Below are 15825 nucleotides of genomic sequence, written 5' to 3'. Positions count from 1 at the left end.
AGCAGGGACGTAAAGTGGACTCATTTTATGTCCCTGGAGGCTTGCTTCAAATGCCGTGCAATAATTTTTTACGGCACACCCAACCTAAAACCATCAAATCTGATTTTACTTATTTTTTATGTCTCTTTGTGAATCTGACCCCTGATAAAGGTCTTGGCCCATGCAGGTCACAACTCCTGCCAGTCTCAATGGCAATAGCTCAAAGCTTTAAGTTCGCAACAGAATAATATTGTACAGAGGGTTCGATAAATCGCAGCATCTTTTAGTTCGCACGAAGAGCCACTCATAGTAATTGGAACCAGACTGATGACTGTAGCATACACACTCGCCCCAGAGACCTTTTCTCGCCAGCAACAGAGCATGAGCTCATCCCCAGCTGGTCCACCAGAGGGAGGGGACCGTGCAGGCAGGATGGATGTAATGCAAGGCTCTAAAAAGAGTGAGGTAATGGGTGAAGCATCTTCTTCCTGATTTTTATCCAAAGAGAGACAAAAGCAGGAAAACTGAAAGATTTCCTAGAATGCAGGTGTCCTCCTGGGAGCTTCCTCTCCTCCTGCCTCAGGATGATGTGCATGGAGGTTGCTGTGCTGCCAGAATAACAGAAAACAAGTCCAGGTCCCACCAGAGTGTGATGCAACCTGCTTCTTAAAGGCCCAATCGCCAATACAAGTGTGAACACATAAAGTTCTGCAACTCAAGACGTGAAAACTTATGTTTTATTATGTTAGTAAATATTTATTTGTAACACAATCTTATGTTTTCCAGTGTGACAAGCTGTGTAAGTCAAGTATTTGTGATTGATGTTATAAAAAGCATTAATTGACGTTGTGCGCTATCCTATCAGAAGCAGACACCAGAAGATGGGAACACTGTACTCACAAGTAATGAGCATGGGCAGCAACAATATTCAGGCAGGCTGTGGCTCTTTATGATGCTCGGTTAGTGCTAAGAGGCCCAAAGTGTTGCAAGAAAAGTTGCCCGATACCCTCACACAACCAGCACTACTGGCTGTTGATGCAGAGCAGGATCCATGCTTTCATGTTGTTTACCATCCAAATGTCGCAGTAATATGCCCTGTTAAAGGGGAGATTTTCCTTCCTGCTGCTGCCAAATGCTTGGTCATAGGGAACTGTTAGATTGTTGGAGATTTTTGTTACTGTAAGGCCTTTATTTTTAAATTTTAAGCAACCGAAGCGATTGAGGTGACTGCTGTTGTGAATTAGTGGTGTATAAATAAAATTCAATCGAATTTAACTGAAATCTGCTTCAAGCTATAATAAATTCTGCATTCAGAGAAGAGCTGTTTAATACAGTTATTTTAAAATAACATGACTTACTTTCTATAAACAACTTCATAGTGTGAGCTTTAGTTTTGCATTTTACCTGCATGTTTCTTACAATAACTAGCTGGTCTGCATCTTTGTGACTCAGCTTATACAATTGATAATTGCACCTTGCCAAATATACTTGCTAAAGTGGGTTGATAACTACTACTATCAGTTCTTGTGAACTGATAGAACGGTTGTAAACAACCCAAGAACATGCTAAAAATAAATAAATAAAAAAAAATAAAAAAAATCGAGATTTCAAAACAGACTTCAATGAGCGATGGTCCGTGTTTTGTATACATACTAGCATGTGCATGGAGCACAAGTGATGATCCAAAATGTTGAAGACTGCATTTTGACTAAGGATCACAGTGCAATGTATGTAAAGCCTAAACAGGGTGCGTTAAAGTGAGAGGGACACAGTGTTTGAAAAAGCTGTGTGAGCGCACAGCACAGGAAACGTCTGCTTCTGAACAAAGGCAAGTGTCCTCTGGGGAAAGGTCAGAGAACGACTGTGATGTGAAAGAAAAAAAAAAAAAGCAACAAATGAACAGGTCAGTGGCCAAAGAAACTAAAATCAAAGATTAACTCTGGGAAGCACAAATTGATGTCAGGTGGCTACAAGTTATCCAGAGGTACGGTTTCAATAACCTTTATTAGCATAACAATAGGAGAACAGCAGCAGTATTATTTGTAAAATGCTCTTTAATAAGGTGCTGGAAATATCTGACAGTCATGTTTGTTCTTTTCCACAGAACATTTATCACCAAAACCTGGGACACCACAGTGTGACCAGAGCGTGTGCCACAAAACAGAACATGACCTTTTACAAAATTTACACATAAAATAGTCACAGTGTAGAGGAGAGGGAGGCTGAACGCACTGCACTGGGATATTAAGGCAACACGTCCCTTCTTTTTCCCCCCGTACAAGAAAAAAAAAAAAGTATGAAAGAAAGAAAAAGACAAAAAAGCACCAGGAAACCGTTTAGAGGACCTAAAGGAAAACACAAACACTTCTGTCATAAGTGATGTGCAAGGCAAAGACACAAACATGAACAAGTTACAAATGTAAGTGACAGATGTTTGGTGCAAAACACCCGCTGGTGCTTTGGAGACCAGCAGCTTGGCAATTCAAATGTTGCGTAATCCAGTCTGTATAATAAAACAACCTGTCTCATCTTTGTGGATCTTAGCAGGGGTTGAAATTTTCATCCTGTTATGATTTTTCTTTTTTAACTCTTTAGCTTTGTTAGTGTTGAGATGTTTCCAGTAAATACTGGCAGATTTCTGAGGAAACAAATGAATAAAAACGATCAAGAAAAAACAAAACAAAAAAAAACCCCCAAACGAATGTCAAATTAAAAAGCAAACCTCCCAGAAATTGATACAGTTATCTATAAACAGGCAGAACACAGAGAGCATTTTATTTCTTCCACATGTGCAGCAGATTGGTAGAAGACTCCAGGTGTGTCTGATCCCGGCCCATGTCTCGAAATCTGGGAGATTTTTTTCCATGAGATTCGTCTCGAGAGGCTGATAAAACAGGGAGCGAGTCCCTGCCTCTCACTGACAGGCAATATTACAGGCAAACTCACCACGAGCACATCTGCAACAGCCAACAACACCAGGAGATCCAGTACAGCCAGGCCTGCTGATTGGCTGAGGAAACATTTCCTTTCCACCCTCGTTAGGGGCACACCTCTGATGCCGATCTGTAGTAAACGTGATGTGCAGTAATTTTGAGCGTGTCCAGTTTCTGCAGGGATGATGATCAGGAGGAGGGATGCAAACAGCCGCATGGCAGGAAGGCGGGAAGAGGGGGGGGGGGGGGGGCACACTGATTACAGCTTTAAATGTTACATCATCAGTTAATAAACAACCGTCCGTCATGCTGTACCCGGTAAAGAAAACTCAAGCCGTCACAAAAGCTCGTTTACATACAAACACTGAGACAAAAGGAGGTAATAACGAGTTAAACAGTCATATGGCGTTGAGTCGATCACCTATAAAGAGTAAACATTGAGATCACGCTTATTCCTAAAACATTACATGTTAAAAGAGCGCAGGTGGTTCACTTGCCCTTCATCTCCCTTTTCTCATCTTCGTTGTGCAAGAGTTATCATTTAGTCCTTTATTATTCGGTTGCACATTTGCATCCTCATAGTGTCACACAGAGACAAAGACGTCCAGGTAGAGGCGATCGTAGGACTCCCTGAAGAAGAGGATGAGGACGAGGCTGAAGAGACAGGAGCCAGTTAGACACCAGTTCAGCCACGACACATCTAGATGAAGACAAGAAAGGGAACAAGCACGAGTTAGATTTCTGTTCAATCACCAAAGAGCTTTAAGCAAGTTTAAGCCATCTTGGTACCAAACAGTCATTTTGGCCTAATTAAACCAGACCCCTATCGAAATGGTTTGGGAGACAGCCACACTCTGATTGTGATGGACAACTGTGCATTTCTCATTTGCCTCTTCAACCTTTTCCTTCTTGGCTTCCTGATAACTTTCAGTCAGTACCACTATATTTAAAAGAGATCCCACAATTCACCTCTGTGCACATATCTGGAAAGCATAAGCTGGCCAGAGTAAGAAGCAACCTAAAAAGCATCGCTGTACTTGTATTTTTTAAATGTGCAAAAGGAGCATCAAACTGAGGGTCAGCTTTGATATCAGCTGATCTGAACTGTAGCAAAATCTTGGTTAGGCTCTCATCATGGCCAATTAACACTATCATCATGGTTAAATGACTGTGGTATTGGTGGTCACGTCAAAAAATAAAAAGGATCTGAAAAGGACACGACCAGAGTTCCTGGTACACAGCAGCAAACCCCTACATATGACACTGTGCTCCTTTATAATAATATGACTCCACATATATACAGAAACCTAAAGGAGATGTTCACATGAAATGACACTGAATGATTAATTAGCATTAACAGCCCTAATGGCTAATCAACAGGAATTTCTGACATGCCACACAAAACAGAAGCAGCCTGTGCCGTCTTTCATAATCACTCTCAATAATTCAATGATATTGGCAGTGTTCCCTATTATCATTGACCTACACTTGAACCTAAACATGGTGCAGAATGAGGTGTTCTATTTTCTCTGCTCTGTTCAAGCTCCATTAACCACAGGAGAGGTGCTCTGGCTGTCTGCAATAATGCTGAATCTGGAGGGCAGATGGGAGCCTCACACCAGCGCTGAACCGCCGGCATCTTAACTCACCAGCACACATAACCTCTGCTTGTTCAGCCTCCGTGATGCGTGCCACAGATTGTCATCATGCACGCTTGCACGTGCGTGCACGTGTAAACGCGGGTCTAAAGCCTGGACAAAACGCAAATCGATAAACTCTTCCTTTCACGTGCATTAAGCAGCCCTCGCTGGGAAGCTGCTCGTCTCGCAGCGAGGGCTGCGAGTTGCAGGTGTTTGAGACTCTGTCCTGACAAAGATGTTAGGCTGAATCTTTCCTGCTTGGTGAAGGCCAATATCTCAGCCAGGATACAGGCTGCAGTGGAAGCAGGAAGCTGACAGAGTAAATATAGAGAAAATCAGGTTATAACAGGCAGCAGAATCCATGAATACATGCCAGGACAATGTGTCACAACTCACACCGGCTCAACTCCGTGTCCAGTCGGCATCCTTTTCATAAAGTCATTAATCAGCTGACCAGATCGATGCTTGAAGAGCTCGCTGCTCGGACTGCACAGCACAGCCTCTTTGTGGTAAATTATGAGTCCTGGCCGTACGACACAAATCCACATGATTGATGCGTCACCGCTTTCGTGAGGAGGAATAATGTGCGGCCAGAAGTGCGAAGATGAAAGTAAAGGATAAACTGGGGCAAAAAGAAGGTGGTGAAGGGGCTTGAGGGGAGAGGGAGGTGAGGGATTGGATAAGGGTGTTTGCAGAGAGAAGTCAAGACTCCTGAATCAGCCTCATTAATCAGAACCGTGCGAGCCGGACAGCAGGAGACCTGGCAAGGAGGCAGGTTAATGGAGTTGTGTTTATCTGACCTGCAGTCTCTGTCTAACTGTCTCTCTATCTTACACGTTCCCACAACAAAGACGTGTCCATTTAAAGTTAGAGACAAAGTGTGCGAGCGTGTGGGTCTGAGCCCACGGCCCTAAATGAATGCTAATGTGGAGTTTAGCAATCAGAGTAATTCAACCAAGTGATGTGGTGAAAACGGCCAATTACTCCTCTCTGATTTCTAAAGACAAACGTGAAGCCAAGTATGGAGGAAAGGGAGTTCAAGTCTGAGTGAGCAAACGGGAACTCAGGAGCAGAGGAGGAAGGGAGAAGATTAAAATTGAATAAAAGGAAGCAGCAAAGAAAGAAGTGAAAGTAGCTCCAAGTCTTTGAAGCTCATCCGATCACCTGTTTGCTTTAATGACCATTATAATATCTTAACGCTTCCTCTGGTTCGAGATGCGTTGCATTCCTGCACTTTCCTTCAACGTAGCGAGCAGCTGATTTCTGTCGTAAACTCAAGGCTGAGCACTTGCTGGACTATTGGTTTTGAAACACTTAAAAAGCTTGGAGAGAGAGAGAAAAAAAAAAAAGTGTTTCAAACCCATTTTCATCATTTTTCTACAGTATTTTGGATTTTTTTTTTTTTTTTATAAATTCCCTCTTATGCTTTTCCTCATGCTGTTACATATTTGATTATTAGGCTTTTATACTCAGCACTGAAGCATTTTGTGGGGCTTTTAAGTTACTGATAAACAGGTTGTCTAAGAGGAAGGTGGTGATGACGGGGAATGTTTTATGAAATAGAAGCTGAGGAGCTGGTAAAACCCATTTCTGTAAAGAAGTTTTTCTCTCTCATCCTTTGTCCTCGTATCTCTACCAGTCCCTACTAATTGTCCCTGTCAGTGCTGCTATGGCATTATGAGGATGAATGAACTGCTCCAAGTTTAAAAACACACGCGTAAAACTTAATGCAGTGGGTTTATTTTTAATTTCCAAACCCTGTCTGGTTTATTCCAGCTGCTATGGTGGAATGTAACTGCAACGACAGAGCAAAACTAAATGTGCAGCATGACATCGTCTGCCCCTCTGTTCACAGAGCATGCAGCCTGCTCATTAGGACACACTGACATACCGTGTCATCGTCTGACAGTTTACATGACATCGCAGAGTAAACATTTGGTCGGATCTTTGTAGTCTCAGAACCAATGAATAGATGAGAAGCATCACAGCACCTGCAGTAATAATCATGTTGCATCATTGTGGTGATCAGTTGAAAATAAATACATTTTCTGTCATACGACTGCATCACTGTGTCGGCTTGCAGAGATCTGTGAACAGGAAAAACTCAGATCACATCCAGAGGGTGTTTATTATCATGGCCGTGCTGGCCGTCGCCAAAAAACGTGACATTTATCCATGGTCAGAGGGCCCGGTGGCGCCAGTGTCCGGCAGCCTCGCCTCTGTCAGTGCGCCCCAGGGTGGCTGTGGCTACAATGTAGCTGCCATCACCAGTGTGTGAATGTGAGTGTGAATGGGTGGATGACTGGATATGTAAAGCGCTTTGGGGTCCTTAGGGACTAGTAAAGCGCTATATAAATACAGGCCATTTACCATTTACCATGTCAGTGGCCAAGATTGATCTTTAGATGTTCTGCCCTGAAAGTCTTTAAAAAAAAAAAAAATAAAATAAAAAAATAGATGAGTCATTTATCTATAACAGACTTGTGTTTTCCGGCGCAAAGGGGGGAAATAAAAGTGAAAGACTGACTGGCTGACTTTCATTGTACTGTGCTATCAAACACTATCAATCTAACATCAAAATCTACTCCTGCCTAATGTTCCCGTCTTCTCTGTGAATCAATCATCCCCAAGACTTTAACTACAAGCTAATTTTGCATCGTGGGCCACGTACAGCCCACTTTGATCTGAAGTCTGAATTATATTAGAAATAATATAGAAAAAAAGTGCACGTCTCAACATGTCTACATAAAATCATGCCAATAAGATCACGATCACTGTATACAAGGATACAAGCAGCATGCAACAGGTGGCAAAGTTGTATTTCAAGCCACTGGCTCATCTGCTATTTTGCTAAGTTGTGTTAATACTGCCAAAGACCTTGTTCTTGACCAGACCTAACCCAGATTAAGATATTACTATTCCATAAATGATCCTAACGACAGCATCTCTGCACGGGCAGCAGAGGGGCACACGCAGACACTATGAATATTACAGTCGAGCTCAGCGCTCGTGTGAATAACAGTTCTTGTTGGAATGGAAAATGATACACATGGCTTTGATTTCATTGGAAGTTGATTAAGCACTGAAGCATGAGAGGAGATTCTTGTGAATTGTGGAGGGATCAAAATAAAAAACCAGGTCACACTCACGTTCTTGTTATTCAACTCTGCTAAAGTTTTAATACTTACCTATTCAGATTGTTTTGATTCGAGCACAGATGTAAGATGGCATTCTTGACCATCATCAGTCTCCTGATTCTAACAGGACATCAGCCACAAATGGCAATCCGACTGATCGCTGATGTCATGAACTACACTGGGTTCACTGTGACTGTATGATCACAGTCAGAGGACACCGCTGTGAACACTGGACAGTTAATCATAATAACAGCCTATTACTATGGCTGCCAGGTCAGCAGAAAGGTGCTACAGATGAAGACTGAGACGTGTGCCGACAAGCATCTTATGGCCTTAATCAGTCTTAATTGAGGTCAATGCAGCGGTATAATTAATGAAGCTCGCTTCTCCTTTACGGCCGTCGCCTTTGTTTGAGAGGATTGGGGTCACGCATGAAGATAGCGACCTCAGCTTGGTGTAAAGACCATCCATCACAAAATGACAACTGTCTGCGTACAGGTTGGTGAGAACACTTACTTCAGGAGATCACACAAAGGTGTGTGTGGCACTGTTGCAAAAATGAAAAGCAGCAAATGAAACTTTTATTCTCTCAGGAGTCCTACACAAAGAAAGAAAGAAAAGGCAAACAACCTTTCTTTTTAACTTCTCCGCCATCTTTATAGGGGCTTGAAAAAGGCAGCGAAGGCGTTTTCACTTCAGAGACTATAAAGTTTAGCCAAAAGAAAAAGAAAAGAAGCCCTGGGACCTTAGAACTGTGCCAATTATTTCTCAATAGTGAATAATTTGTGTTTTTCTCCTATGCAACTGAAGTTCCACTCATCCTCCACCTCCTAGCGCTCTTCTTCCTCCACAATACCCCTCTGCTGATTTGCATTCCCCTCCATGCTCGCTACAAAATGACACAAATGCGCAGCAGATGAAATCGGAAAAGAGGGACAAGTACAGATATACGGCCCAGAGGCTCCGTTCACGTTTCTGAGTCACATGGTTTAGAGACTTGGGAATTTTTTAAAACATGACAGTCAAGAGGCCAGTTAGAGCTCACTGATCCAAGTCAAGAGGCCAGTTAGAGCTCACTGATCCAAGACCAGCTCCTCACAGATATTAAAACAGACAAGAGGGTAAATTCATAAACGCCCCCTCGCTCTCAGGGAGAAGGAGCTATAATTCAGAATGCATAACGAGGCAGTGGGCAGCCAAAAGGAAAACCCTAAAATGAACAATAAACTGGGAATAGGTGGACATCTTTAAAGGCGAAAGTTGCCATATTCATGAATATCAGAAGGTGAAGGGGGGTTGAAGTTTGCACATTACTTGCTAAATACAATATGAGAGTAAAGAAAGGACATTAGAGCAATTAGCCAGCCCACTAAAACACTCCAAAGGGAATTTACACAGTAATCTAAATTTATTCTTGCAGGAGTGATCTGCTCAACAGAACAGAGTGCTGCCAATTTATAGACCAGGAAGGACACGCCCACCTGCCTTTTGTTTTTTTTAAAGATCAATGGTTACAGTCACAGTTTAATATCCACACTCAAATCGGACACTTCTCCCACAGTAGAGTTACACCGATGAAAGACTTTCAAAGTTTTCTTTTGGACTTTTCTTGGCTGCTTTATACCTGATCATTTTCACTCAAATAGTGAACTTAGGCTACGTTCACACTGCAGGCGAAAGCGCATCAAATCCGATTTTTTTGACCCTATGCGACCCATATCCGATCATGGTGTGACAGTGTGAACGGCACAAATCCAATATTTTCAAATCCGATCTGGGTCACTTTCGTATGTGGTACTGAATCCGATACATATCTGATGTTTTAGAAGGCGACTGCTGTTTGATGGTCAAGTCGCATTAAATCTGTCTTTTACGTCACTGACACAAGACAGACGCCAATTATCATCTCCCGAGAAGACATCGCGAACGCTTCCTGGACATCCAGCGTAGATGTCAGTGAAACTGTTGGGAAGACAACGTTGGAGAAACGTGAACATTTTATTTGTCTCTGCAGATTCTGACAGAAATCTGCAGCTATCCTTTGAAGCACCGCTCCTCTAAAACAGCAACAAGGATAATTATTAGGTTATCTACATTATTATGTAAATAACAAAATAACCTAAAGCAAAAATTGGGAAACGTAAAGTCCAAAGTCTTTATATTAAGGGCCATCAGTCAAACAATATTGTTTGCTCTGGGTCTAAACAGAGCGCGTTGTGTGAAATAGGAAAGATGAAAATGCTTTTTTGCACCAACAAGGTGATTCCCAAAGTAGTATTAGCCAAAAACATATCTCAGCGTGCTGCCAGCAAACTCATATGAATTTTAAAACATTCGAAGGGACATTATCAGCATTGAACTGGGCTCCCAGGATCCTGGATCTCATTACTGAAGCAATGTGGGATCCATATGACACAAAATGCAACAAAAAGCAGCCAAATTCCAAAGAAGAGCTTTGAATGTCCTTCAAGAAGCCTGGAGAACTATTCCTGAAGACTGCTTAAAGAAATGACAAGAAAGCTGCCAAAGAGTTCAGGCTGTGCTGTAACTTCATGCATGTTGTGTTTTACCAATAACTCACTGCACAAATATACCTAATAAAATATAAAGAAATTAGGAGTACCTCAAGACTTTGACACAGTACTGTATGCGAGGATTACTTTTCTTTTCTTTTTTAAAGAACAGTTCTGCACTGATGTGGTAATTAGGTCAGATGAGACAGACAGATACCCATCTATCTGTGGTAAGCTGAAACTGATGTCACTGTGCCTTGAAGTTGAGCCGATAAGTCTCTGAAACTGCTGGAAGTACGGAAGCAAATGGATAGGAAAGGGTACTCCATCATTTGACATGGTGAGGATGGTGTATAGTGCTTCACATTGGTTTAAAATTCATATAGGTGTTCTTTTAGTTTAAGAACATAATTTTCATATGGAAGACCCCACTGCAATCAGGAAATGTTTCTGTAGATAAACCCTAATCGCCAAGAACAACTATGCATTGATTTCAAGTGAACATGTCACCCAAAGGAGACAACCCCAAACAATGCCAGCTAAGTATCTCAGACTTAACAGTCATCAGATCCCCTCATTGCTGGGCCACAGGCTCATATTTCACTTCGTCTATACAGACAACTTTCCAAATTACACCATTTATATCATTATATGCACAATACGCTAATTTATCTTACTAATGATATCTGACCTCAGACAATGGTTGATGTCATGCGAATTTGGCAGGTAAAACAGACTGTAGGTGGCAATCGGCACAGATTCTGCAAATTGAATTAAAATGCCTGCAGCAGTGAGAACTGACAAGAGAACTCCGATACATCCTTCCCAACTTCGGGGTGAGAAGTGAAGAAAAAGAGCAGCAAAGGCCTCCATCATCTCAGCTTGATCTTCTCCCCAGCTGTCACAGGAAGCTGTCAGGACTCATCTCAGCACAACAGAAACCCTTTAGCTCACCCACCCACCTACACACACCTTCCCTCAAAGACACATGTGTGCATACACATAGACATGCAGCAATGTATTAAGTGCACAATAACATGCAAAGAATGGACCACACACACAGACAAAGCAGTCCATCAGCAGGTGCTGCAGACGGGTGTGGAGCAGAGGGTACAGCATGTATTCTTTATAAGTCCTACTCTTGTGATTAGTGTGTGTGTCCATGTGTGCGGCTGCTCTACCCAAAGCAATTCTGTGTGATCTATGATTTACTACTGTACTGACACGTTTCCGGTTCCATCCATCTTTTTTTTTTTAACTGGTTATCCAACTCAGTGTTGCAGAGTGGTTGAAGACTATAACAGCTGACACAGGGTGGATAAAGTACACACTGGACAGGTCATCGCTTCATCACTGGATTATATAGGGAGGCACTCCACCAGTTATCCTAATTTAAAAAACAACAACAACAAAAAAAACCTAACAGATTCATATTTTCTTCTATGAAAAGACTTCATCTGACTTACTGGTGCAACTGAAAACCTGCTTCTAATAGCAAATAAATTGGAATTGTAAAATTTTATTTAAAATCCAACCATCTCTATCAGATGACTGAAGTCCCAAATGTCTACTTTGCTGCTGTAATCTTGGAAGTAAAACAATCTGAGCTCAGAGTTTTTTTTTAATCTATCTGGGTAAGAAAGTTGTGACAGCAGCAGGTACGTTTAGTTCTGTAAACTAAAACTGACAAAATCATTTCTCAGAAGACAGGAGGTGCTCAAACATGGACTAGGAACTTGCACGTCAGTGAAAGTGTACTGCAGTGCTTCAGTTACACATTTTAAATTGCTGGAGGCCATCTCAGCTCATAAAGTAACAAGAATATCCTAAAATGACAGCCGCACAGCAAGAATCCACAACAAATTACTGACACTTGGGAAATGTGAAAAGAGAAGTAAAACAAAAAAAATGCTGTGAACTTCACCTCAGCAACATTTCACCATTTTCAAATATGACCTACAGATTAACCCGGGATGAAAACTGTTAGCTGAAGTCTTGAAATTGTCCCATAATGCCATCTGTATCACGCTACAGCCTTTTTTCCCTCCCCTCCCAGCAAGGCAAGCAGGTTTCATGATCTGGTTGTTGTACTTGTTAGTGGATCCCGAGGGCCTCTGGTCAAACATTGGTATTCCCTCTGCACTGGCAAAACAACCCAGAAGGCAGGATTGAGATGCAGTTTTCAGGCAGCCGCTGTCAGTAGCCTTGGAGCAATCACAAGGACTTTGAAAATGAAGCCCATAAATATTTATAGGCTTCTGAAAATATCGTATTCATTCAAACAAACAGGGTGAAAGAAGTGCCTGTCTGTGATGGATGTGTAACAGCAGATAATTGGAGCTTTGAACAACAAAACTTACAGAGAAACTGAAGGCAGGTGGGCAAAGACCACAGGGAAAAACATGGTCCCGTGTACACACCAACACACACATTCACGTGGTTGTAAATACACGCACCTATACATGCATGTGCGCACACACACAAGCACACACAGACACACTTTTGGGTTTGTTTTACTTTCACTTCCTCCTGTGAAAACCACAAAGGTTGAAGAGACGCAGGTTATTATATCAAACTCTGTCACGCTGCAACGAAAAGATGAGGCTTTGGCTAAATTTCAGCAGGAAGTTTCTCTCTTTGTTCTAAACATGTCAATCGCACCACAGAAACCTAATTTTCCTGCTGCCCCCCCTCCCTCTTTTATCTGCTGCGTCTATAGGGCTATAATGGATTTTAGTAAACAATGAAAACTCCAGATTTTGGGAAGTGCGAGAAACCTTTACAGGAACAGAAAACCGTCCTTCGCCCCGCGCTGTCAAAAATGACGCCGTCTCGGGAGCTAATGTTCGGCTACTGTAGAAACTGGGCAAAGCAAGCAAAAACAAAACAGAAAGAAGAACCCAACTTGTCATCTAATTATGAGAAATTACAACTGCTCTTAGTGATGGTACACCAATGCAGTAGTTTTCACACTTTCTGGCGTGCCCCTGTTCAAAAGCTGAAAAGGTTCTCTACAGAGTTTTTCCATCAAATATCAATAATAATAATAATAATAATAATAATAATAATAATAATAATAATAATAATAATAATGATTAAAAAAAAGGATTCAACTTCATCTTAATTGAATCAAAATAGAATAAAGGTCGGTGCAGCAGCAGCAGCGCTTCTCTGTTTTTATACCCCCCACATATTAAAAATAAAATGCAAACTAATTTCGCTTCACATTTTCTTACCTGGTTGTCTGCACCCCACCTGCAGAGGCTTCATGCCCCACCATTTGAAAGCCACTACACTAATGAAGATATAATTATCAGATTTTCATGCTATTCATGCTGGGCAAGAGCATGTGCATGCACACTGGGGCACACGCACACACACACTTTGTGATTTCCTAATAAGTTTAAGGAGTTCATAAAGTTGTCTCGAGCAAATATCTTAATCATTTTGTAACATATATATATATTATAAGCAAATAGGCAATCAGTGTAATCCGATGCCTCTCCAGTGAGCATCCGGGCTGCTGAATGAACTCCAACTCCTCGGCATTGGCCTGCAGCTGATGACAGAAGTACTTGTTCTCCTCAGAAACCAGTGTTTACCACCTCCTAAGGCCGACCCTTGAGATCACAGTGGAGCTCCAGAACAGAACAAAGGCTGGTGTTGCCACATGCAGTCCAAGATGGTGGAGTTGAAGTCATTCTGTCAGAACAACATACTAAAGAGGCAGCTGATGTCAAGGACTGCCACAACAACAACAACAACAAGCTCACCCAGTCAACAAGACGGAGGCAGGGCTAGCTGTGTAGCAACGACTGGACTTTCAAAGTAAGCATAAGGGGATTGTTGAGCAGTAACACAGTATTGTTTTCTCAGAGATGAGAACTGTTTGTTATGACTACTATATTACACTTTTGCTCGTAGAGCCTCGTAAAGTACACGAATTAGTGCTTTAACTGGTGTTGTTCTTACCCCATGACACTAAACGAGGGCAGAATAGGGGTGAAAATGAGCGCATTAAATGAACGAATGAGCATTTATGTTTTGAGCATACCTTTACAGTAAAAGGTGAGGAAGAAGAGGAGCAGGCCCGTGACGAGGTTACCCAGGAAAGTGACGACTCCACAGGTGATGCCTTCAGGGACCGGGTACACCGTCTCAATGAACAGCTCGAAGAATATCGGAACACTGCTGTTAATAAAAATGCCAACCAGGATGCAGGAAGTGTACAGGATTGCTGTGAAAACAGAGAGTGGGGCAGAATAAGCTACAGTTTAATTGGAAGCTTTGATGAAAGAAGGTTTCAAATCTCAAATGAGCAATTTAAAAAAAAAAAAAAAAAAAAAAAAAAAAGATGCCATACTGGTCAACTTTATGGAACAGCGGTAGTGATTTATTCCACCTTCCACAGCTTCGTACTCTACCATTTGCTTTCAGCAGCACTGAGATTTATGACGAACCCTCATCCTAAAAACAACATTTCATTTGCCAGCCCTTCAGGTGGCAATTTAACACAAACAAAAGCAATATACTGGAGGTGTATTGACAGAAAATGGCCAGTTTGTAACCCAAACAACAAGTCACATCTACCCCAAGCCCACCATCACTTATACCTGGTCTGAAGTGTCACACTGATTAGCTTAATGTGGCAGTTTTGCAATTTGAAATGTGTTTTTCTGCCTTACTGTGTTGTTATTCTATTCCCACTTTATGTGCTCAGTTTTAGAAAGGACCGCTTTAAAGGCTGCAGGTGCTCAGTGGAGGGTGCAAATATAATAGTACATGTACTTGAAACTAAGGCCTGGGTGGTGTTTTTAATGCGCTTGGTTTGCATTTCCATAAATGTATGTAACAAAAAACTTCATTCCCATTCTGAATCAAAATGCAACTCATTTCACAGATTCAACAGTACATTAAAAATAAAATTCCTTTTTCTACTTCCAAAATGCACAGATGTCCATATAATAAACAGCTCGTCTTGTTTGCTCTTTGTGCATGATGAGAATCGTGTGCACTGGACACACCTGCTGATTTATGTGCTGAAGTGGGGAAAAAGAAAATATAATTCAGGTTTGTTTTTGTGTGTTCTTCTTTGCAGACCAATCAGAAATGTTTCAGTAAGTTAGGCACTTGCGTACTCTCGTCCCAGCTGCAGACCTCAGCTGGCCCTAAAGTAAAACACGTGTATTAGAGCGGATGTGCGGCGAGATTAAGCAGTTACCCCTGGAGCATCACGGCACCCTCAATCTCCCTTATCACAGCAGAGTGGTCCAAACGAGCTCCCCATTAGCCTGCACGTCCCTTTAATCACAGTGCCTCTGAGGGCCCAGCGTACCCACTTGCCTGCCTGTGACTGGGAATCTAACCGCCACGCCGCAGCCATCAAAGGCAGCTGTCCCCCCTGATTCTTTTCCTTCAGTGCTACCAAAGAGCTCAAATCAAATGCTGCAGCCGCTGCACACGCGCCTCGCGTTATAAGATTAGCCTATATGCCACCAGCTCCTAACAGGTTTAAGAAGATCCCTTGAAGGAAAGAGACATGATTGATCACAACTACCCAAGAACACAGAATATAGACACAGACTATACTAGAATTTGGGGTTTCTGGCCCACAGACTTGTGT

General features: G+C 42.0%; 1 protein-coding gene across 1 annotated transcript in view; it reads right to left on the bottom strand.

The window, feature by feature from the left end:
• Window positions 1-2701: 2701 nt before the first annotated feature.
• Window positions 2702-15825, bottom strand: part of slc49a4 (solute carrier family 49 member 4) — a 54871-nt gene continuing 41747 nt past the window's right edge. The window contains exons 8-9 of the mRNA XM_085385370.1: window positions 14257-14439; window positions 2702-3612 (exon numbers count right to left, since the gene is read on the bottom strand). Of these exons, the coding sequence (XP_085241496.1) occupies window positions 3497-3612; window positions 14257-14439 (299 nt within the window). The 3' untranslated portion in view covers window positions 2702-3496. The remainder of the gene's footprint in view (window positions 3613-14256; window positions 14440-15825) is intronic.

The sequence above is a fragment of the Rhamphochromis longiceps genome, linkage group LG16 (genome assembly GCF_057381845.1).
Source record: "Rhamphochromis longiceps isolate RC_006_pf linkage group LG16, R_longiceps_female_GT1.1, whole genome shotgun sequence".
NCBI lineage: Eukaryota > Metazoa > Chordata > Actinopteri > Cichliformes > Cichlidae > Rhamphochromis > Rhamphochromis longiceps.
The sequence above is the reverse complement of the archived record's forward strand: the minus strand, read 5'-3'. Positions and strand labels throughout refer to the sequence as shown.